Below are 22,210 nucleotides of genomic sequence, written 5' to 3' on the forward strand. Positions count from 1 at the left end.
ACACCTACGCTGAGCTGTTGGAATTACAAGACGACTTTATGAGGTCTTTCATTTCACCCAAGTTTATTGATCCAACAAACACTGATGTTACAGAGACAAACATTTTAAAACATGTTCAAAGAAAGAAAGAAAACAGGGAATGTTGAGATGATTTAACTAAATATGTCATTTCTCTTTTACATCTGACATAAACCTTAAAAAAGAGAAAATCCCACTCACATGCATTCAGGCACTTTTGTTAAGTCAAGTATTATTTCTAGTTTATAAAATCAACAGAATTAAATTAATCTCTGGGATTGTTAGAGCTCTACAAAAATACAGAGGATTGTCCAAAAGCTGATAAAAAAAAAAAAAAAGTGAAAATTGTACACAAACTAAAATATCTGAACAAAACCCCATAAAGCACAAACAATCCTACACATTCCTGCACCCAGCAAAAACAGAACAAATGTAAACATACTGAGAGATGGTATAATTTAATGTGTTATCTTAATATACACTCAATTTCTCATAAAACTTTCAATCAAAAAATATATAAATCTGAATTTACATAAAAAAAACAATCCTGACTTAAACAAAATATAAAGATACATAAGAGCACAATTTAATCATTGCACACACACAAACATACACACACATTCACACACACCACAGAGATCGCTGTCTTTAAAATAAAGTTTTGACACGTGGATAAAACCCTTGAGGTCGAACAAGAACCCAGAACATTAGACACGAAACCTGATCGGCTGGTTTTACCGTCAAGTGTAAGAAGAGTCATAAATATCTGAAATATCTGCGCTGTCTGAACTTCATCAGCAGCAAAAAAAAAAGAAGGTTCATGCTGATGTGTGTTTATTCTTGAGGTCACTTTATGTGCAGCCATGGCAAAAAGAACAAGTTCCACTTTAAGGATTTCCTCAACATACTGGGAAACCCTTTTTTTGCTTCCTTTAGGAGATGAGATGTATACCACTACTAGCCTGAGTCTGCACTAATGAAAGTTTTATGCATGTCTTTTAACGCCTCTAAGGCTCCCTAATGGACACATTGTTAGGAGTTTTGTTTTACATGTAGACAAACATCAAATTGTTTCAAGGAGAGTCAAGTGCTTGAACTCTTTTATTTTTAAACAAAGAGCATATTTATCTGCCCGTTCCATCTGTGGAGTTAACTCTAAATAAAAACACAGACTGAAACCCCAAGGTGACTTCAACCTAGCAACCTTGTTACACTTGATTCCAGTCTTTATGATAAGCTAGCCTAATCACATCCTGGCATCAGCCCATGCAGAATGCCTGAAATACTGTTTCATGTTGCATGAAATCCTAAAATCAATAGAAGTGTTTTTATTTCTGTTAAAGCAGTATGAGTCTCTTAAATCATTCTCATCAGGCTTTAAACAGGCAGTTACATCCAAACAGTTACACTGCACTGTTTGTTTCAGGGAGAATATGGAGTACGTTTGAGGAACATCGGTGGAAATAAAGATCATTTCAGTAAGCCCTTCTAAAGTATGTCACTTTGTACAGTATGAGGAGTCTTCAAGTGGCTGACCTCTCACTATTTATTATGTTGCATAAGAATTTCTGAGCGGAGCAGATCTTTAGCAGATATGTTCTCAGACCATTGTGGCAGTTTCAGGATTTTAATCATGAACTCGATATATTAAAGTGCACATAAAATTATACCAGAGCTTTGATCTGCATGGCTAGGTCCTTACATATCACTGCAGCCCAGAGATTACACCTCAAGAATAAGAAGTTAAAAAAATAAATACAAGATCGCAGTGGAGACAAACCTATTGGCACTTAGAAACAGAAACTATGGCACTTTAAAAAAACGCTTCTCGATTCGCTTAAAAACATCGGAGATAAAAATGAGTCCTGCATGACGGCCACATTCGACGCCTTATCAGTCGCTGCTGGTGCAGATGTGGTGTGATCAGACAGTCCAGACTCCGAAGGACTCCACCCATTCACTCATTTATCAGCTGAAGGGGGACAGCAGGGTAGAAGGTCAGGGTCCTGAGGTGCCGTTGGATGCGTGGGGCTGAATCACAATAGGTGCGTTCTCGCCTGGTGATGTGAAAAGAAAACAGATGTTTTTAAAAGACAAAATTCTCTTTTCTTTATCTCCTTTTCATTCAGTGAAACAGACTGTTTATAAAAAGTGGATGTTGCCTACAAGGAATGGAAAGTGAAGATGTTGTAGCTGTCTGTTAAAGCTGCTCTAGCTTAAAGAGACATCTCCACTGGTAGCCCAAAAAATGCAGATTAAATTGAAGTCTATGAATAAGTTAACCTAATTTAAATTGAATTTATTTCATGACTAAGTTTTGTCCACATCAGATTTCATGTCTACAACTGGTTTCGGGTCATTTTCAACAAAATGCAATGTTTATCTTGTAAATAATGAATAGATATATAATGTACCCATTAAGTGTAAAACAGACATTAAAGCTTGCTATGATTCAAGGCCTAAAATATGTCCCTTTAATTTAGCTAAAAGAATGAGCATCAAAATTAAAGTCACAGCAACCGTGAGTTATTAATGCACCCTGCTGACAAAAGGTAGTGCTAGCATAAGCTGATGACTTCCCATCTGGTAACCACATGCCCTTCAAGCTCCGCCCTCTTTTCTTAAAATAATGACTTGTGGCTTCAAAAAAAAAAAGTAGTCCACAAACCAAAAGCATGTTGCACCAAGGCTTCATCCACTTCTTATATACAGTCCATGAACAATTCAAGATTGTACTGGAAAAAGAGAGTATCTTTTTTTTATTGTTATTGTTAATGAAGAAGATTAAATCAGATTTGAAATGATTCAGTTAATATTTAGTAGTATTTAGTATTTCAATTAAAAAGACGACATTTATCAGGGATTAAATGAAAGAAAATGTTAGGCAAAAATGTTAAATATTTGCTGGTTCCAACTTTTTGAAGGGATTATAATTATTTTAGGGTTGTTGGATCAAACACGTTGGGAAACTGACTTTTGTTTTTCACTATTTCCTGGTGTTTTTTAATATTACATTAATGCTGTTTCATGCGTTTATAAAATACAGATCTTAGAGATATGGCGATAAATTAATATGTTGAGAGAAAAATGTTATCAGCCACAGGACAATTTTATTTTAACGTCATATATAAACACCAGAAAATATTTCTTCTCCAAAAGTTGGAACCAGACAATCTTTGGCATTCTTTCACTACCTAGTGTATGTTTTATTCACCAAGGAATACATTTGTAAAGTAACTGACATGACAGATTGGTTGATAATGGAAATCCTTCTAAGTAGGAGTTGACATGTTAACACAAAGATGAATTAGAGAATCGTTAGTCTCCTCAATTATCTCCCAGATTGAGTCTACTGATCTTGAGCTCCTGGAACTTTAGGAGCACAATGCATTCATTAAACAACGACAAGTAGAAGCAGGAAAGATTATCCATTAGGACGAAACAGATATTAAATAACAGCTGGAAGGATTCTTCTACAAAGTTATTAACACAATTAAGTGCCAGTTCCCCCAGCACTGTTAGAAGCTGTTAAAACACAAACGTGTCCACGGTCCGCTTTAGCTTTTGCCAGATAAATAAAGCAGCACAGAGCGGCAGCCAGCTGAGGTGAACTTTACCTGAAGAGATGACAGCTTCACCTGAAGCGTCAGTGGCAGCACTAGGGCTCGGCTGAATTATTATTACACGGTGTCCAGCTGTGAAACAAAATGTAGCACTGAGCAAACCCATGCAGCCACATGTCTTACTGAAACAATGACTGCTTACTATCACAGCTAGAGACAGACAGAGAGAGAGAGAGAGACAGAGAGACAGAGAGACAGAGAGAGAGACACAGAGAGAGAGAGAGACTGTACAGTGACTGTATCTGTACAGTGTCAGAGATACAAAACAAAGATGTATCCTGACCAAATACAGGCTGAGTGACCACCAGCTGGCTATAGAGACAGGGAGATACAGGCAGACATGGCTGCCCAGAGAGGAGCGTCTATGTGCTCACTGCTCTACAGGGGACATAGAGACAGAGATGCACTTCCTCCTCCACTGCAGCAAGTTCTCTTCTCTAAGAGATTCCCACTACAGGGACATTACTAACATGGTACCAAACTTCCCAACATTAACCCCAGAAGAGAAACTGTCAGTTCTCCTGGGGGAAGGGTCAGCAGCTCCTCTGGCTGCTAAATATGTGTCTGCCTGTCACAGCCTGAGGGACGCACCATCCCATGGGGTTTGATTTTGGGTGGAGGTTTTGTGAGCGCGCCGAATCGGGTGAGGACATTGAGATATGCTGTATAGGTGACACCATCGTTCATTAATGCATATAAAATATGTAATATATGGTTGATATGTATGTGATGAATATAATATGTAATGAATATGGTGTGTGATTAATGTATATATGGTGAGTGTAATGTGTTGTGAATATATATAATGTACTGTATGAATTTATGTGCTTTGGCAATAATATCTCGTTGTTCATGCCAATAAAAGCAAATTTGAATTGAATTGAATTGAATTGAGAGAGAGAGAGAGAGAGACAGAGAGAGAGACAGAGAGAGAGAGACAGAGAGAGAGAGAGACAGAGAGAGAGCAAGACAGAGAGAGAGAGAGAGAGAGAGAGAGAGAGAGAGAGAGAGAGAGAGAGAGAGAGAGAGAGAGAGAGAGAGACAGTGAACACGACCTCGCCATTGAGAGAGGACGCCACCGACAGACCTGGCTCCCCAAAGAGGACAGAATCTGCACCCACTGCACCCAGCATGAAGTGGAGACAGAGCTCCACTTTTTAACCACCTGTCCTCTATACCAGGACATCAGGGACACATTCCTCCCACTGATCACAAACACACACAAAGAATTTCATTCACTTGACAACAAACAAAAACTGATGTACCTGCTGGGTGAGGAACCACAATGTGCAAACACTGCAGCACGCTTTATCAGCTGCTGTGAGCGGGAGAGAGCGTCCAACAGCTCCAAACCCCCGTGAACATCCCTGCACCATCATCTAACTAGACCTGTACACACACACCACAGAGCTGTACATACACACACATCACAGACCTGTACATACACACACCACAGAGCTGTACATACACACACATCACAGACCTGTACATACACACACCACAGAGCTGTACATACACACACATCACAGACCTGTACATACACACACCACAGAACTGTACATACACACACCACAGACCTGTACATACACACACCACAGACCTGTACATACACACACCACAGACCTGTACATACACACATCACAGACCTGTACATACACACACCACAGACCTGTACATACACACACCACAGACCTGTACATACACACATCACAGACCTGTATATACACACATCACAGACCTGTACATAAACACATCACAGACCTGTACATACACACAACACAGACCTGTACATACACACAACACAGACCTGTACACACACACACACCACAAACCTGTACACACACACATCACAGACCTGTACACACACACACACCACAGACCTGTACATACACACACCACAGACCTGTACATACACACATCACAGACCTGTATATACACACACCACAGACCTGTACATACACACACCACAGACCTGCACATACACACATCACAGACCTGTGCATACACACACATCACAGACCTGTACACACACACACACCACAGACCTGTACATACACACACCACAGACCTGTACATACACACATCACAGACCTGTATATACACACATCACAGACCTGTACATACACACATCACAGACCTGTATATACACACATCACAGACCTGTACATACACACACCACAGACCTGTACATACACACAACACAGACCTGTACATACACACACACCACAGACCTGTACATACACACACCACAGACCTGTACACACACACACACACCACAGACCTGTACATACACACACCACAGACCTGTACACACACACACATCACAGACCTGTACATACACACACCACAGACCTATATGTACACACATCACAGACCTGTACATACACACACCACAGACCTGTATATACACACACCACAGACCTGTACATACACACACCACAGACCTATATGTACACACATCACAGACCTGTACATACACACACCACAGACCTGTACATACACACACCACAGACCTGTATATACACACACCACAGACCTGTACATACACACACATCACAGACCTGTACATACACACATCACAGACCTGTACATACACACATCACAGACCTGTACATACACACACCACAGACCTGTACATACACACATCACAGACCTGTACACACACACACCACAGACCTGTATATACACACATCACAGACCTGTACACACACACACCACAGACCTGTATATACACACATCACAGACCTGTACACACACACACCACAGACCTGTACATACACACACCACAGACCTGTATATACACACACTACAGACCTGTACATACACACATCACAGACCTGTACATACACACATCACAGACCTGTACATACACACACCACAGACCTGTACATACACACATCACAGACCTGTACATACACACACCACAGACCTGTACATACACACACCACAGACCTGTACATACACACATCACAGACCTGTACATACACACATCACAGACCTGTACATACACACACCACAGACCTGTACATACACACATCACAGACCTGTACATACACACATCACAGACCTGTATATACACACATCACAGACCTGTACACACACACATCACAGACCTGTACATACACACATCACAGACCTGTACATACACACACCACAGACCTGTACAAACACACACCACAGACCTGTACATACACACATCACAGACCTGTATATACACACACCACAGACCTGTACATACACACATCACAGACCTGTACATACACACACCACAGACCTGTACATACACACACCCCAGACCTGTACAAACACACACCACAGACCTGTACATACACACACCACAGAGCTGTACATACACACACCCCAGACCTGTACAAACACACACCACAGACCTGTACATACACACATCACAGACCTGTACATACACACATCACAGACCTGTACATACACACATCACAGACCTGTACATACACACATCACAGACCTGTACATACACACATCACAGACCTGTACACACACACACATCACAGACCTGTATATACACACATCACAGACCTGTACACACACACATCACAGACCTGTACATACACACACCACAGACCTGTACATACACACATCACAGACCTGTACATACACACACCACAGACCTGTACACACACACATCACAGACCTGTACATACACACACCACAGACCTGTATATACACATATCACAGACCTGTATACACACATCACAGACCTGTACACACACACATCACAGACCTGTATATACAGACACCACAGACCTGTATATACACACATCACAGACCTGTATACACACATCACAGACCTGTACACACACACATCACAGACCTGTACATACACACACCACAGACCTGTATATACACACATCACAGACCTGTATACACACATCACAGACCTGTACATACACACATCACAGACCTGTATATACACACATCACAGACCTGTACATACACACATCACAGACCTGTATATACACACACCACAGAGCTGTACATACACACATCACAGACCTGTACACACACACATCACAGAGCTGTACACACACACATCACAGACCTGTACATACACACATCACAGACCTGTATATACACACACCACAGAGCTGTACATACACACATCACAGACCTGTACACACACACACATCACAGAGCTGTACACACACACATCACAGAGCTGTACACACACACATCACAGAGCTGTACATCTTTCCTCTTTAAATCTTTATATTTTAATTTTACATTTCTGTAAATAATCTATAGTCATCTGTAAAAGATAAAAGAAAATATTATTATTATTATTATTATTATTGTTGTTAGTATTACTGTTGTATTTATTATTTTTGTTGTTAGTATTATTATTGTTATTTTTATTTTTATTATCATTATTATTTTTATTATTCATATATTTTCTTTCTTCTATACAGCTCTGTTAGTTTAACATTTAATCTTATTATTCTGTAATTGTTTGTAATTTTGTGTTTCATTTCTTTTTAAGCTTTAGCAATGATTACGTATGTTTTCCATGCTAATAAAGCCCTTTGAATTGAATTGAATTGAATTGAGTGACAGAGAGAGAGCGAGAGAGAGAGAGAGAGAGAGAGAGAGAGAGAGAGAGGAGAGAGAGGAGAGAGAGAGAGAGAGAGAGAGCGAGAGAGAGAGAGAGAGAGAGAGAGAGAGAGAGAGAGAGAGATCTGAGCAAGATTTAAAGGAATAGTTTGACATTTTGGGAATATGCTTATAAACTCTTTGTACTTCTGAGAGTTAAAAGAAAACATAAACACCACTCTGAGCGATAAACAGAGAAATGAGAAGTAGATGGTTGGCTTAGCTTAGCATAAAGCCTTGAAATGGAGGAAGTATGTGGTGTAGCTAACTCAACTCGTGTACATGTAGTTGTGTTCTCTTTGTGGACCTTCGTTATCCCTCATCAGTATTCAAAGCATTCCTAACTGAAATGTGAGAGCAACACGAAGTGAAACCGTCTCGACTTCGAGACAAAACCAGCAACCAAACTGGAAAACTGGAAAGCTGGGTGAGTCTGAGTCAGTAGAAGTGCCACAGTCGTATTAATGGAGGCTCATTTGGCAAATCTGAATCTGGGGGTTTGGAAAAGGATGTCTTCTTTGTCAGTATTGTTAATGTTATTATTACCATAGTTATTATCACAATTACTTTATTATGTTATTATTGTTGTATTTTATTTACTTTACTTATATTATTTATTTACTTTTACTCCTCCTTAAAGTGCAATTTTAAAGAAAGGCCAGTTGATTTATATGACTGAAATAAGAGAAGTGATTTTAGAATTGAGATATTTGAATATATATTTTCTCAAAAGGTAAATTCTCACTAGATTTAACGGCAATTTAGTGTTAACGACATCCTATTATCAGTCACTCCATCTTATCAATTGATTTAATACATATTTTGTTTACTAAAAAAGAAAGAAAATGTCATGTTTTTCAGATGTATTGAAAAGTGTTCTAATGACATGATATCTCAAGAAAAAGAGAATTACAAAAGAAGGTGAGGCTCAGGTGAGGATTCCCTCTCTTTCCAATCTGTGATCTGCAATGTTTTCCAAGCAAGTGGAGCTGAGCAGAGCCGCGTAGTGTCATGCAAAAGAGTCATTACAGCTGTATCGCTCTCCTAATCTCACTTTAAGCCAGAAAGCAAATAAGCTTATTTACCAAAGTGTCAAACTATTCCATTCATTTACATCTTGCTTTATTGTTCACGTAAGACTCTTAGGTTCACACTTGCTCTGACAATCCAGAAAACAAGTCGCAATGTAGAAATCAAGCACCTTAGCTTATCATTTAATTCAATCTTAACTTTATTATTAAAGAGTTCAAACCATGTATTTTGTCCCTGAAGAACGTTCTCATTTAGACACTGGATTTAATTTAGAATTCTGACATTTTTCTTTCATATCACAACTCATATATTTCTACAGAGAGTAGAATAACAAAATGTATCATTGACACTTTATAATTCTTCCATCAAACTCACCCTCCCACCTGCTCGCTTGACCACCATGAGGTGGAGGGCCTTCAGCCGCTCGGCCCCCCGCCTCTGGAACTCTCTCCCCGAGGACTTACAAAAGTCCACCTCTCCCATCACCTTCAAATCCCGCCTAAAAACACACCTTTTCCACCAAGCCTACTCACTCTAATCTGTCTCTGTGGGACTGGAATGACTTCCCCTCCCCTTTCATTTTTCTAGTACTGTATCTTTATTCGAATGTATTTATGTATTTATTCACTGTTGACTGTTGCTTTTATTATTGCTATGTTGTAATGTGACCTTGAGTGTCCAGAAAGACACCTATAAATAAAATGTATTACTATTATTATCTTTCCTTTTTAGAGGCTTCGCCCTGACTGACTGAAAGTTGCTCTTTGTCCAACTAAAACTTTGGTTGATATTACAATAAAGCAAGTATTCACAACAGAAAGTAATAAAAAAGTGTTTTTGAGTCTAGTCTTGTCTCCGTGATTTCCTCCATCTTGGATCAGATTGTTCCGTTTGTATCACAAGATTTAGCCAACCCTGGAGTTCTCCATACAGATTTTGAAATATGATAAGTTCTTACTTTCGCTTTAACTCACCCCCGTCTGTGTGCAATCTCACGTAACAGACACCATCGAGGCAAAACAACATGTGATTTTACACAAGTGGGAGAGCAGCAGGAAGATGTTCTCTTTATCTCTACACAAAGCTGAAGAGAACCCAAAAGGAGTGAAACACTCACCTGCATCCTGATCTCTGATCTCTGCCTCAAGGTCCTCTGGGTCCATGTAGGCAAAATGTTCCTCTTCCTCTGAGGATTTGCATTTCCCACAGCAGAAACAGCAGCAGCAGAAACAGCAGCAGCAGGTGAAAATACCGCAGCACACCACAAGGGCCTGAAAACAGGAACAAACAGCATTACTTAAAATTGTAGCGAATTTAAATATATAAAGGCAGTTATATTCTAAAAAAGCAGATCAAAATTTAACTTGTATTCTAATGCTCTTATAGATTTTTGAAACATCACCTTGAACCAGCACTTGGACATGAGGAAGTAGTATTTGACGCTCTCGTCCCCAAACTGCTCCGCCACGTACAGGCCCATGGAGCCGTACTCGTCGTAGATCTTGCGTTTGTTTTCATCACTGAGGATCGAGTTGGCGTTGTTGATCTCTTTGAATTTCTCAGCAGCTTCTGGATTGTCTGGGTTCTTATCAGGGTGATGCCTCAGTGCCAGTTTCCTGCAAATAAATGGGTGATGATTAAGAATGTAGGTGTCCACTCCACTGAATTGTATGATTGTTTTCATCCTAATCTGTAGCAGACCACCCTTAAGGTTTCTAATACCAGGGATTCAGAGCTAAAAAGAAATGCATCAATAAATGTTAGTGGCAAACTCCTACAAAAGGTTGTGTCATGCTTGGCCAGCCCAGTAAAAAAGTCTGACTCTGCCACTATAAAAACATGAGAAAAAAGTCTCCTTACCTTTTTAGTCTCACTTTTAACTGATTTACATTCTTATAACAGTTTTATTTATTTATTTATTTATTTATTATCTAGTTCAAATTTTAGTCACTTTTATTCTATTCCATTCATTTATGTACTTATTTATTTTATTTATTTTAAGTATAGCATCTTATTTTCTTTTGATGGTTTAATATTTGAGTGTTTCGTTATCTTAGAAATGTATTTTATTTTGGTGATTTTAATTTCCTGTGTTGAGTTTGAACATCTTATTTTACCTCCAGTGTTTCCTCATTAAGATATCATGAGAGCGTTTCCTCAATTCGTTCAGCAACTTCTTTTAAATTTTTCATTTATTTATTTTATTTTTATTGTTTTGTATTTCAATTGTTGCATATATTGTGTTCTTAACCTTAGGATTGTGGGGTGGGTTTGGGGTCGGGCCTAGAGGTGGGATCTTTTTCTTAATTTATTCTATTTTAGGTGGTTTTTATGTACAGCACTTTGTGTTACAATGGCATTGTATGAAAAGTGCTTTATAAATAAAGTCTGACTGACTGACTGACTGACTGACTGACTGACTGATTGACTGACTGACTGACTGATTGATTGATTGATTGATTGATTGATTGATTGATTGATTGGTTGATTGATTGGTTGATTGGTTGACTGATTAATTGGTTGACTGGTTGACTGATTGATTGAATGTAAACATCAGTTTTTGATTATTTTTTAAATAGTTTCATAATCATAAAACTCCAGACATATTCTGCACAAACTCATACTTAATTAATAAGTTCATAAACATGTGTAAACATGGAACACTGCCTGAGATCTTAGGCTCTGAAAACTGCAGCCTTATGTAACCAATAAGTTCTCCCATTTTAAATATTTGCTAAGTTTGTTTGTTCTGTGTACTGCTTCAAGTATTCACGCATTGGTACCTGTCTGTAGCCTTGCACACAGAACGTCAGTTTATCCATGTAAATAAAGCCGTTTCAAAAATTGTTGTTGGAGACGTCAAGCATGTGTTGGGATAGCCCAAAATGGGTAGGGCTCTGGGAGAATATCCATAAATACATGACAGATTTTGGTATCAACTTTACTTTTACATTGTGCATACTCCTCTGAGAATATGACTGAGAGAGATGTGGTTTCCTTGGTGAGAGTTCTGCTTTAAATAGCCAAAAGACAGTAAAAGCATCCTGGCTGTAGCTACAATTTCCCAGCACGATGCAATAGAGGAACAGGGTAAAATGACAGGGGAACTGTACGGTGTAAAGTCAGCTGGTTGTACAAATAGAATCCTGACAGAGTGAGCAGGGCCCTGACATGAAGGGATTCTTATTCACATAACCACCTTCTCACTATATATTATCCTGCTGTGATATTTATTTAGTTTGTTAAATACACAAGTCTGCACAATATATTAACTTACTGATTATTTTATTGATTTAAATGTGATTTATGATCACAACTTATAAGATAGTCCCTCTGATTCCACAGTCACTAATGCTTCCACAGCAACTGAGTCTTATGAGCCCACTTCCAGGACGAGTGAACAAACAAGTAAACTAAACTTTCAATTCAAGGTCAAGTTAAATTATCACCTGCTTATTTGATAAACTGCATCAAACTGAACATTTTCAAAAAAGTGTCAAAGTGTCAGAAATGTCAGAAAAGGTAAACAGGAACACTTCTATGTTGACATTTTGTCCTCATTCAGCTCTCCTTCTTCTCAGAGCTCTGCGGTTGACAAACCTTTAAAAATAAATGTTGTTCATGTTGTTTCACTTTCTGATTTAGGTAAGTAAGGTAAGACATAGTCATCACACACAGGTGAAATGAGGCAGACTCCTTTACACAGATGGATTTTATATGATCAGGTTGTCCCTGGAGTCCCTTTTGCTATTGATAATTAGTTCACGTTGTTATGGAGTTTTGTCCAATCAGGGTCAGTGATTAGTAAGACAGTCAGGTAACATATGACCTTATCAAAGAGAATATCACAGAAAAATTACAACTAACAAGGTTTTTATTTCTGAAATATGAGGCTGAGTGACTCAGGCAAGTCAGTTCTCTCATAACCTTTATTTTAGTTTATATATATTTAATTGATTTTATGTATCCCTGCTGTATTATTTATTTAATTTTATTTTTTTATCTTGAATGCACTTGTTTATGTTGTCTGATAAATCAGGTACTAAGACTGAATGAGATGTGGAGATCCTGAGTATATTGACAGTCCGTTGGGCCATTGTCTATGGGGGGGGGGGGGTGATAGGGACAAGAAACTCCTTCAGAGGCTCATTGGATCCACTACCTGCAGACAGAGGCTTGAACGAGGAGGTTTCTTTATCCTGTTTCTTGTAACATTTATTTATTTGTCTTTGGTCTTTTGATGACCCACATTTGGATGACAGTAGAGGTTGTGGGGGGGGGGGGGGGGGGGGGGGGATTTTTTTATTGATCTTTGTGTTTTTTGTACATTCTTCAGTCTGGAACAGCAATCAGGTGTTTTATTGGCCCTGTTGGAGCCATGAAGGGATTCAAGTGTTTATATTATGTTATTTTGAGGTTTAGGGTAGGATATTGTTTGTATACTGTTTGTGGTGTTATTATGGTGTTTGTTTACAATAGGGTTTATTGTGGGATCAGTTAATTAGGTTATTTACGGGTCATGTGTTAGGGGCGGGGATATTGAGTTAATTTAGGCCACCTGTGTTCCTTTGTTTTGCAGGTAGAGAGAGGGGGTGAGCTGGGTCTCCGTACTTTTTGTTGACCGCTTAGTTTTCACTTATGAATGCTATTTTCGCTTAATTTACGCTCAGTTCAAGCTATCTATCACTTATTTTTGCTATCTTTTGTTTGTGCACTTTATCATGAGTTTATCATCCTTTTTTGGCAATAAAAAGTTAAACTTACTTTTTTGTGCATTAGTGATTTTTGCTTTAGCTCGTCTGACAATAACTCGGCCCAGCGTCAGCCTCTCAGCGGTTTTTGGCTCTTAGTAGTCGCTACAGGCCCGATTTGGTTATTTCTTGGTTATATCTTTGACCATTTTATGCAATGTTTTTCTTTGTGCAGTCTACAATGACCACAGAGCCTTGTATCTTGATTCGTGACTGACTGTTCCATTTATGTATTTGTTTATTTTCGGCTCCTGTGTTGTTCTGTTGTTGATTGTGATTCATCACATTGTGTTATTATTTGTTATTTCCTGTTAACTCAAGTTGTTCCTTTGTATAATATTGTATTATTTTGTCAAGTTGTTTTTTACTGTGGTTTCACACCTGGTGATTTACGCTCATAACAGAGACACACCCACCTTGTGCGTGTGCTGATGAAAGCCTCGGGCTGAAACACGTTCGTTTCTTTGAGCTGCTCTATTTCTACTTTAAAAGTTTTGAACTTATTGCGAGTGCTGACATTTTTTCAACTCGTTGTCCTTTTGGGTCAGCACCAAATGACTTTTTCAGTTCTTTCGAGTGAGCACTCCATTTCTTTGTCCTATTCCTATACTAGTTCCCAGAAAATATGAAAATAAAAACAAGTTAATATTGAATGTGTCTCCTTAATGAATGTTTTGTGTTAAATAAAAAGCAGGAACAAAAAATGTCCTATGCATTCCTGCACATGCTCAGTTAATCAAATCTCTGTTAACTGAAAATGAAACTTACACATAACACGTAAACTCAGCCCCACTGTCTGATAACATGCTTAAACTCCAATAATCAATGTTCATGATCTCACCTGTAAGCTTTCTTGATTTCATCAGGAGTTGCTCCTTTCTCCAGACCCAGGGTTTTGTACAGACTGTCCCCTGCTGTTGACATTTTACGCTGAGGTCTGTTTGGGTCCTCCATGTTTGAGGATTTGGCGGCTGTGACATTGAAAACACAAACACTTCTCATCATTCCCCAATAAAGATAAGAGAGCACACTACAGTAACTTTAGTGAGCTCAATAAGGAAGTGAATATAGCACCATAAACTTGAGATGAAGCGTGCACAAAGTCCACAGAGGCATGGGAACACACTTTCAACTATGTCAGCTGAGAGGAAGAGATACATGAAAACTTTGTTTTGACTCAAATATTGAACTTCTTTACTTGGTGTTAAACCCTGCGGGGGAAAGTCAAACTGCTAACTGACTTAGCTGTGTGTAGCAACATGAGGAGGAGGAGGAAGTTTCATACCGCACTAATGAATATCGTTGTTTTTGGCCGACTCATAGAGTCCCAAATGTTCCAGTGGTTCGTCTCAAAGTTTGTTCCATGAAGTTAATCAGGCAGACGCCCTTTTCACCGTTTTATTGCCGCTCCGGTCTTCTTCGCGTGATGACCCGGAGGAGCCGCAGTATGAAGCCGGAAGTAAGGACAGGAACTAATCATGTGACGTCACTGGTTAGTTTGGTGCGCGCTCGGCAGCGTTTCAAATACGCAGCATGTGTATCTTTGTGTTCTGACACTGATGTGTTTAATAGGCTGATTCTTATTGGCCAATACTCCACAGCAACGGTCTGTTATTTATAGATAGCATTCTCTGACAGACTATACACAGAGACTATTCTAAATGTGTTCCATAACCATATCTAGTATTTTCCTCTTTTTGGTATCCAAAACTGGCAGCTGTTTATGTAATTACTTCTTGTAGACGAGTTAGTGTCAGCAGTGTCTCGCAATTTTGGTTACTAGAATTTTGTAACTTTTTTAAATGTTCACATCTTTATTTTAATAAAAGGTATTGTCTTACAGTTATGTTAATATTTAGAGAAAGCAAAGAATTAGAATTCAAACAGACGTAAGCTGCAAAAAATGAAAATAATGTACTGACTGATATTTAGAAGATTCAGGCTTTATTATTATTAATAATGGAAGTATGATTTATATGTCTTTCTTACTTTTTTATGTATCTATCTATTATTATAATTATTTAATGTTTGGTCCATCCATCCATCCATCCATCCATCCATCCATTTTCTACCGCTTATCCAGCGTCGGGTCGCGGGGGTAGCAGTCCAAGCAAATTGACCCAGACATCCCTCTCCCCAGCAACACTTTCCAGCTCCTCCTGGGGAATCCCGAGGCGATCCCACACCAGGCGGGAGATATAATCCCTCCACCGCGTTCTGGGTCTACCCTGGGGCCTTCTCCCAGTTGGACGTGCCCGGAACACCTCTAAAGAGAGGCGTCCTTATCAGATGCCCGAACCACCTCAGCTGACCCCTTTCGACGTGTAGGAGCAGCAGCTCTACTCCGAGCTCCCTCCGGATGTCCGAGCTCCTGACCCTATCTCTAAGGCCGAGCCCAGACACCCTTCGCAGAAAACTCATTTCAGCCGCTTGTATCTGCGATCTTATCCTTTCGGTCATGACCCACAGCTCATGACCATAGGTGAGGGTTGGAACGTAGACCGACTGGTAAATCGAAAGCTTTACCTTCCGGCTCCAGTCTCCAGTCTCTGCCACTGGGGATCAGCATGCCCAGGTCTCTTTAATGTTTGGTATCTATTAGTTTAGCCCCCCTGAAATGTTCACTTCTTGTCTTGTCTTTCACTTCGTTTTGTATATTGTGTATGGTATTGTCATGTCTCTCACCCATCTTGTATCATTAAGCAACACTTTAATAAACAAAACTCTTTTTTTTTAAATAGAATATTCAGGCTACCCCAATGGTAAACTTTATTTGGTCTTTTACATTACATGCAAAAATCACCCCTGGGAGATTGATGGATAAAGCATATTCAAAATTGTTTTGTAAGTAGAAAGAACTTCTGATTAATCAAGCTTTAAAAGGACATCATTTCACAAAACACTCATATGCTTAAAATCCTTAACATTAACGTAACTGCAGCTGTTCATGACAAAGTTTCCTGATTCTGTGGAACCACATTCACAACAATCTTCCCCATGTTCTTGTTGGCCTCCATGTGCCTGTGAGCTTCTGCAATGTCCTCCAGGGTGAATGTGCTGTCAATCACTGGCTTTAGAGAGACTGGCTTCTCTGAGAAATATGGTAACGCTCTGCTCGAGAAGGCCTGAACAAGCTCTGCTTTGTACTGTGAAGGGAAGATGAACGGCAAACATGAAGCTTGGTTATATTCATGCAAATATAAGTTCACATATTGGTGTATCATTTCTGTAAGGTTTGAATTCTCACCTGAAGACTGCGAGAGCGGAGGAGGCTGCAGAGTAAGTGGCCTCTCTTGGAGAGCAGTTTGCCCAGCAGATCTCCCTCTACTGTCCGGCCTCCCATGGTGCCGTACAGCACCCACCTGCCGTCCATAGCCAAGGAGCTCACATTTTGCTCCCAGTTTGACCCACCGATGCAGTCCAGGATGACGTTTGCTCCCTTGCCTGTGAACAACATTATCAGTCATCCACTAAAAAGGAACAGATATTTAATCCCTTTCCCTTTAGGCCGCTCATCCCTTCTCTTTAGTGATACAGTGACATGTTATAAATTATCAAAACATCATCTAGACTTCTAAAACTATGTATTCAAACACATAAAGGACATGTCTGGTCATGTTTTATAATTTTCTGTCTGTTAACCAGATATATGCTCTTCCTCTGTATCCTACAGCTCAAGATGTTTTCCAAAAACTGTTGTTGTACTGGATGACAGATCCCTTTATTTCCATGAAAGCAGTAATATTTATGTTGGTCTAATTCAACATACAGCATCTAGCTGCAAAAATACAACAGCAACAAATCTGTCACTGAAACTAGTCCCTCAATAAATACTTAATTTGGAAAGAAATATAGAAAAATTTGACCCTCCTGTTCAATAAACTAAAATTCACCTCCTGTAAAGTCTTGCACCCTCTGTGCAAATCCCCCTTCTTTGTAGTTAAATCCAGCTGCTGCTCCAAGTTCCTCAGCTATCTTCAGTTTTTCTGGGCTCCCTGCAGTAACGACGGGCACAGCACCGAGCAGACGGACCAGCTGAACGGCAGCTGTTCCCACTCCGCTGGCTCCAGCATGAACCAACACCACCTCGCCTTCCTTCACCTGAGCTGAGGAAGATGAGACAGACACAAGTTCAGAGTTTAATACTGCATATACTACTTTGTTAATAAAAGAAAGAGAAGAAGAAAGAAGGTTGGGTCAAAGTTAATAGAAAAAGATTTGTAGATAAACTTATTTGAAATATTACTTTAAATTACCATATTGAGTTTCTATTATCATTATTTCTTTTTATCACTCTTTGAACAAATATGCAAAGAAAAATAAGCTAGCATAATGTTAAAAATGCCAGTTTTAATGATTTTTTACTCTATGCTCTTTCTCTGCAGGGCAATATATATATTTAATCATAAATGTAAAACATGTCCACTGTACCGATGAATACCAGAAGCTGAAAAGCAGTGAGCCAGGCCTCAGGGATCGCAGCAGCCTGGCAGAGTGGGAGATCAGAGGGAACAGGCAGAAGAAGCTCCTCCGGCACTGACACATATTCTGCATATCCTCCTCCACAGAGCAAGGCCATGACCCTGTCATCCGGCCTCCAGACTCTTTTAACCCCAGGACCCAGAGTATCCACTGTACCAGCAACCTCCAGGCCAATGATGTCACTCTCACCTGGAGGAGGAGGGTACAGTCCTCGCCGCTATGCAAAACAGAAAATAAGCATGACTCAGGAATTGTAGCGTACAAGCAGAGAATACTTCAAAATCAGGAGGTTTGTGTATTCAAAAATGTTTACAACTCAAATGAAACAACCACGGGACGACAGAAAAGTTTATAAAGAAGATAGCAGAGCTTCAAGATTTGTAAAATGTATAATAAACCTGCAGCAGGTCAGCTCTGTTGAGGGCAGTTGCATGAACTTTAATCAGGACTTCTCCATCCTTAGGCTCGGGTCGAGGGACAGTTCTGAGCAGCAGATTCTCTGGTCCTCCGGGTACATCCACACACACCGCTCGCATCATCTTGGAAAAGCTAGAGCAACACTTGTGCCGGACCAGTGAAAAGAAAAAAACTAACATTACATTTGTGCAAGTACATCCAGAAAAACCATAACAACTTAACCAAAAGCCCTTTGAACAAAATGCCACGTCTGCTTTCTTCAAACACTCACTGTCTGGTAGGTATATCCTAGTGAAAGTCTTCCAGTGTGCAAGAGGTGATGCATTTAAAAGTCCCAGCAGAGGCCACTGTGGTTGGATTTTTTCAAGAGGAAAAAAAAATGCACAAGTTATCATTAAAAATAAAAACTGCATATTACTTTGACAGACAGAGAAGTAGAATGAACAAAATCTGTGTGTTGCCCCTCTCTTGGTCGATGGTTTAAGGAATCAACAGCAAGTCTAGCTCTTGAAAAATGTACTTATTTTGTGAGTAAGAAGGCTTCTGAGTTTATTGATATCTGGGAGACATTTTTTTATTTTATAAAAAATGTTGACATTGAAGAAGTGCTGGAATTGTGAGGCGATGATGCGATTGACACATTCTATATTTATATATTTATGATGTGAGGATTTTTTTTGCTACATTTTAGTTTTTTATGTATCGTTATTATTATCATATCATTATTATTATTATTTTCAATGTTTTTTATTTATTGTAGGGTTTTGTCTAGAATTTTCTGAAAAAGTGTTCCTCTTATTTTTTTATTTTTACGTTTTCTGTATGTGTTTCATGTGTGTAATATTCTGCCAATTTTGAGGGGGGGGATTCTTTATGTTTTGATACATTCTGTGAATACCCTGTAAATTGTGAAAATCCATAAAACATATGTTTACAAATAATAAAAAAAAAAGGAATTTACAAAATCTATCATTAAATATTTTAAATTGGCTATGTGCTATATATGTTTGATCTGGATAAAATGCCCAGTAATTTATATTTGATGTGTTAATATCCACCTCGTGAAGCTTTGGAGAATATTTCTTTTAAATTTTTAATTCCCTCTGTTCTTCCTAAAAAAAAACTAGGCCTACATCTGTTTACAAATCCCATTAAAATAAAACCTCAACCCATTTAAAGTCATTGTTTTCTTAACAGTAACACCAAGAAGCACCAAGAACCCCCCTGTTTGGTGTCACTGCTTAGATCTAAGTATTCTAGTGGAGTGCAGCTTTAGAGAGCTTAACTGTGGTGAACACACAGACTGTATGGGTGAACATGGGTTGGCCTACTAATAACAAAACTATTTTGGAGAAGCAGAAGTTAAAAGAGGTAGATAAGCAGAACTGATGAGGTGACGAGGGAGGAGAGGAAGTGGTTACACTATTAGGAAAGTTCATTTCGGATATGACCATACAGTCTATGGATATGACAAAAGGTCGAAAGGTCCCATTATTTCATTATACAGTACTGACCCGTTACGCAAAGCGCATGCGCTGATAACACTGAAGTTAGCGTCGTAATCGTAGCATCCGATTCGGCTACAGGGAAGGTTATGGAAACAAGGTTCTGATCCAAAACCACTACACCTAGAATTAACAGTCCTAGATTATCTAAGAGCATCTATAGACTTCTTAAAACGCCGTTTTAGATAAGTGAAACCTTTGATCCATTGGTGAAACTGCAAGAAAAAAGGGCGATTCCACTACTCCCCCCCCCCCCCCCTCTAGACAGCAGTGGATCCAATCCTGATCCAGACCAGAACCACAATACCTAGAGTTTAGGCAAATTTAGATTTGCACTAAAGTATTGCAGAGGCTACAGACCCTTCAAAGCAGCGTTTCAGATTTGCAAAACTCTATTTGTAAAAAAAAATTGAACAGGGGCGGAAAATCAGTGGAATTGCCCTTTCTTGCAACATAACACATACAATAAAGGTTTCACGAATCTAAACCTGTGTTTAGAAGAGCATGTAGCCTTTCTACAATCATTGAGTCCATATATGATTCGGTGTAGTGGTTTTTTAATCAGGACCTTAATAGTAAAATCAGAAGCCACCAGTAAGACGCCAACTTCAGCGACCTCCAGCGCTGTGCCCATTGTCAATAAGACTCCAGATGTTGAAGTTTTTCATTAGAATTGTCGAAATTGATGCATCAGCAGGTTAGATCGTTTTAAAGGTACAAGGTAAACACGTCAATTACTTTATCTCACGGGATAGCATTTACTGTGACAGTACATCTACTCTGTTATCATTATATTCTGCAATGATTTAAAGGAGTGCACTTACCAACAAGGGATGTCAACAGTTCATCAGTTTCGAGATTACTGTGAAAGTTCTTGGGATCCATACTTCTGCCATAGACCCGGCTTGTGTGTTGTATGGCGCGGGAGGGATCAAACCACCAAAGGGGCAGGCTTCTGGACACATCACAAGACATTTTAAAGGGAAACAGCAAACTTACGTTTTCTGTATGTGTTTCATGTGAGTAATATTCTGCCAATATTTGGGGGGGGGTCTGTATGTATTGATACATTCTGTGAATACCCTGTAAAATATGAAAATCCATAAAACATATGTTTACATATAATAAAAAAAAGGAATTTACAAAATCTATCATTAAATATTTTAAATTGGCTATGTGCTATATACGTTTGATCTGGATAACATGCTCATTAATTTATATTTGATGTGTTAATATCCACCTTGTGAAACTTTGGAGAATATTTCTTTTAAATGATTAATTCCCTCTGTTCTTCCTAAAGGAAGGTTTTTTTTTTTCAGGCTCAGTGAAGCCTTTGAGTTTATTTTCCCCTTTAAAGCTCATTTCTATTGTTAAGAGCTTTCAAAATGATCTCCTTCAAGCATAAAGACAGTGTGGAGGGATTAACCTCACCTATACTCACACTGAATCCTTATGTCCCATTACAAAAGTCACATAATGCATATTAGTTTCACAAGCATAGAAGACCAAGAGTACAGGATTACACACTTAAGAAACCACATATGTCCTTCCTTTATTTAGAGAAAATTAAGTATAGTTCTAGAGGTTGTTCAGATCATTTTAAAAAGACCTGGGGTCCTTTTCTGTCATTTGTAAATTCTATTCCCTCTTGAGGACTAATGTAATATATGTTTCATCAGCCAAGTTGTAGAAATTAATTTCAAGATTTTGTTTGTTAGAAATATTTTTTATTTAATTTATTTGATGTATCATATCTTCT

General features: G+C 39.0%; 2 protein-coding genes across 4 annotated transcripts; both read right to left on the minus strand.

Annotated features, from left to right (window-relative positions):
- Positions 1-46: 46 nt before the first annotated feature.
- Positions 47-15,537, minus strand: dnajc5gb (DnaJ (Hsp40) homolog, subfamily C, member 5 gamma b). 2 transcript variants are annotated; one of them, XM_034675104.1, is made up of 6 exons: positions 15,333-15,537; positions 14,889-15,018; positions 10,699-10,912; positions 10,414-10,567; positions 3,636-3,713; positions 47-2,075 (listed from the first exon to the last, which is right to left on the minus strand). In XM_034675104.1, the coding sequence occupies exons 2-6, from the start codon at positions 14,999-15,001 to the stop codon at positions 2,017-2,019; spliced, it is 618 nt and encodes a 205-aa protein (XP_034530995.1). In that variant the 5' UTR covers positions 15,002-15,018; positions 15,333-15,537; the 3' UTR covers positions 47-2,016. The 2 variants fall into 2 exon arrangements, with proteins under 2 accessions (XP_034530995.1, XP_034530996.1); XM_034675105.1 differs by lacking the exon at positions 3,636-3,713 and having other exon boundaries at positions 15,333-15,532.
- Positions 15,538-16,787: 1,250 nt separating this feature from the next.
- On the minus strand, positions 16,788-21,454 carry tp53i3 (tumor protein p53 inducible protein 3). 2 transcript variants are annotated; one of them, XM_034674387.1, is made up of 7 exons: positions 21,276-21,454; positions 19,218-19,293; positions 18,928-19,101; positions 18,479-18,746; positions 17,941-18,153; positions 17,295-17,491; positions 16,788-17,193 (listed from the first exon to the last, which is right to left on the minus strand). In XM_034674387.1, exons 2-7 carry the CDS (start codon positions 19,269-19,271, stop codon positions 16,993-16,995), a joined length of 1,107 nt encoding a protein of 368 aa, XP_034530278.1. In that variant the 5' UTR covers positions 19,272-19,293; positions 21,276-21,454; the 3' UTR covers positions 16,788-16,992. The 2 variants fall into 2 exon arrangements, with proteins under 2 accessions (XP_034530278.1, XP_034530279.1); XM_034674388.1 differs by lacking the exon at positions 21,276-21,454 and adding an exon at positions 20,461-20,603.
- Positions 21,455-22,210: the final 756 nt, after the last annotated feature.

This window comes from Notolabrus celidotus, chromosome 22 (assembly GCF_009762535.1).
Source record: "Notolabrus celidotus isolate fNotCel1 chromosome 22, fNotCel1.pri, whole genome shotgun sequence".
NCBI lineage: Eukaryota > Metazoa > Chordata > Actinopteri > Labriformes > Labridae > Notolabrus > Notolabrus celidotus.

What these genes read in the sequence shown, in the direction of transcription:
- dnajc5gb (XM_034675104.1), bottom strand. Translation starts at nt 15,001, where the DNA reads ATGGAGGACCCAAACAGACCTCAGCGTAAAATGTCAACAGCAGGGGAC. An exon ending in GAAATCAAGAAAGCTTACAG is followed by an intron (nt 10,913 to 14,888) that starts GTGAGATCATGA and finishes ATTTATTTGCAG; the next exon opens with GAAACTGGCACTGAGGCATC. An exon ending in GATCAGAGATCAGGATGCAG is followed by an intron (nt 3,714 to 10,413) that starts GTGAGTGTTTCA and finishes TTTGTTTCACAG; the next exon opens with CTGGACACCGTGTAATAATA.
- tp53i3 (XM_034674387.1), bottom strand. Translation starts at nt 19,271, where the DNA reads ATGCATCACCTCTTGCACACTGGAAGACTTTCACTAGGATATACCTAC. An exon ending in TAGGATATACCTACCAGACA is followed by an intron (nt 19,102 to 19,217) that starts GTGAGTGTTTGA and finishes TTCTTTTCACTG; the next exon opens with GTCCGGCACAAGTGTTGCTC. An exon ending in TCAGCTTCTGGTATTCATCG is followed by an intron (nt 18,154 to 18,478) that starts GTACAGTGGACA and finishes CATCTTCCTCAG; the next exon opens with CTCAGGTGAAGGAAGGCGAG.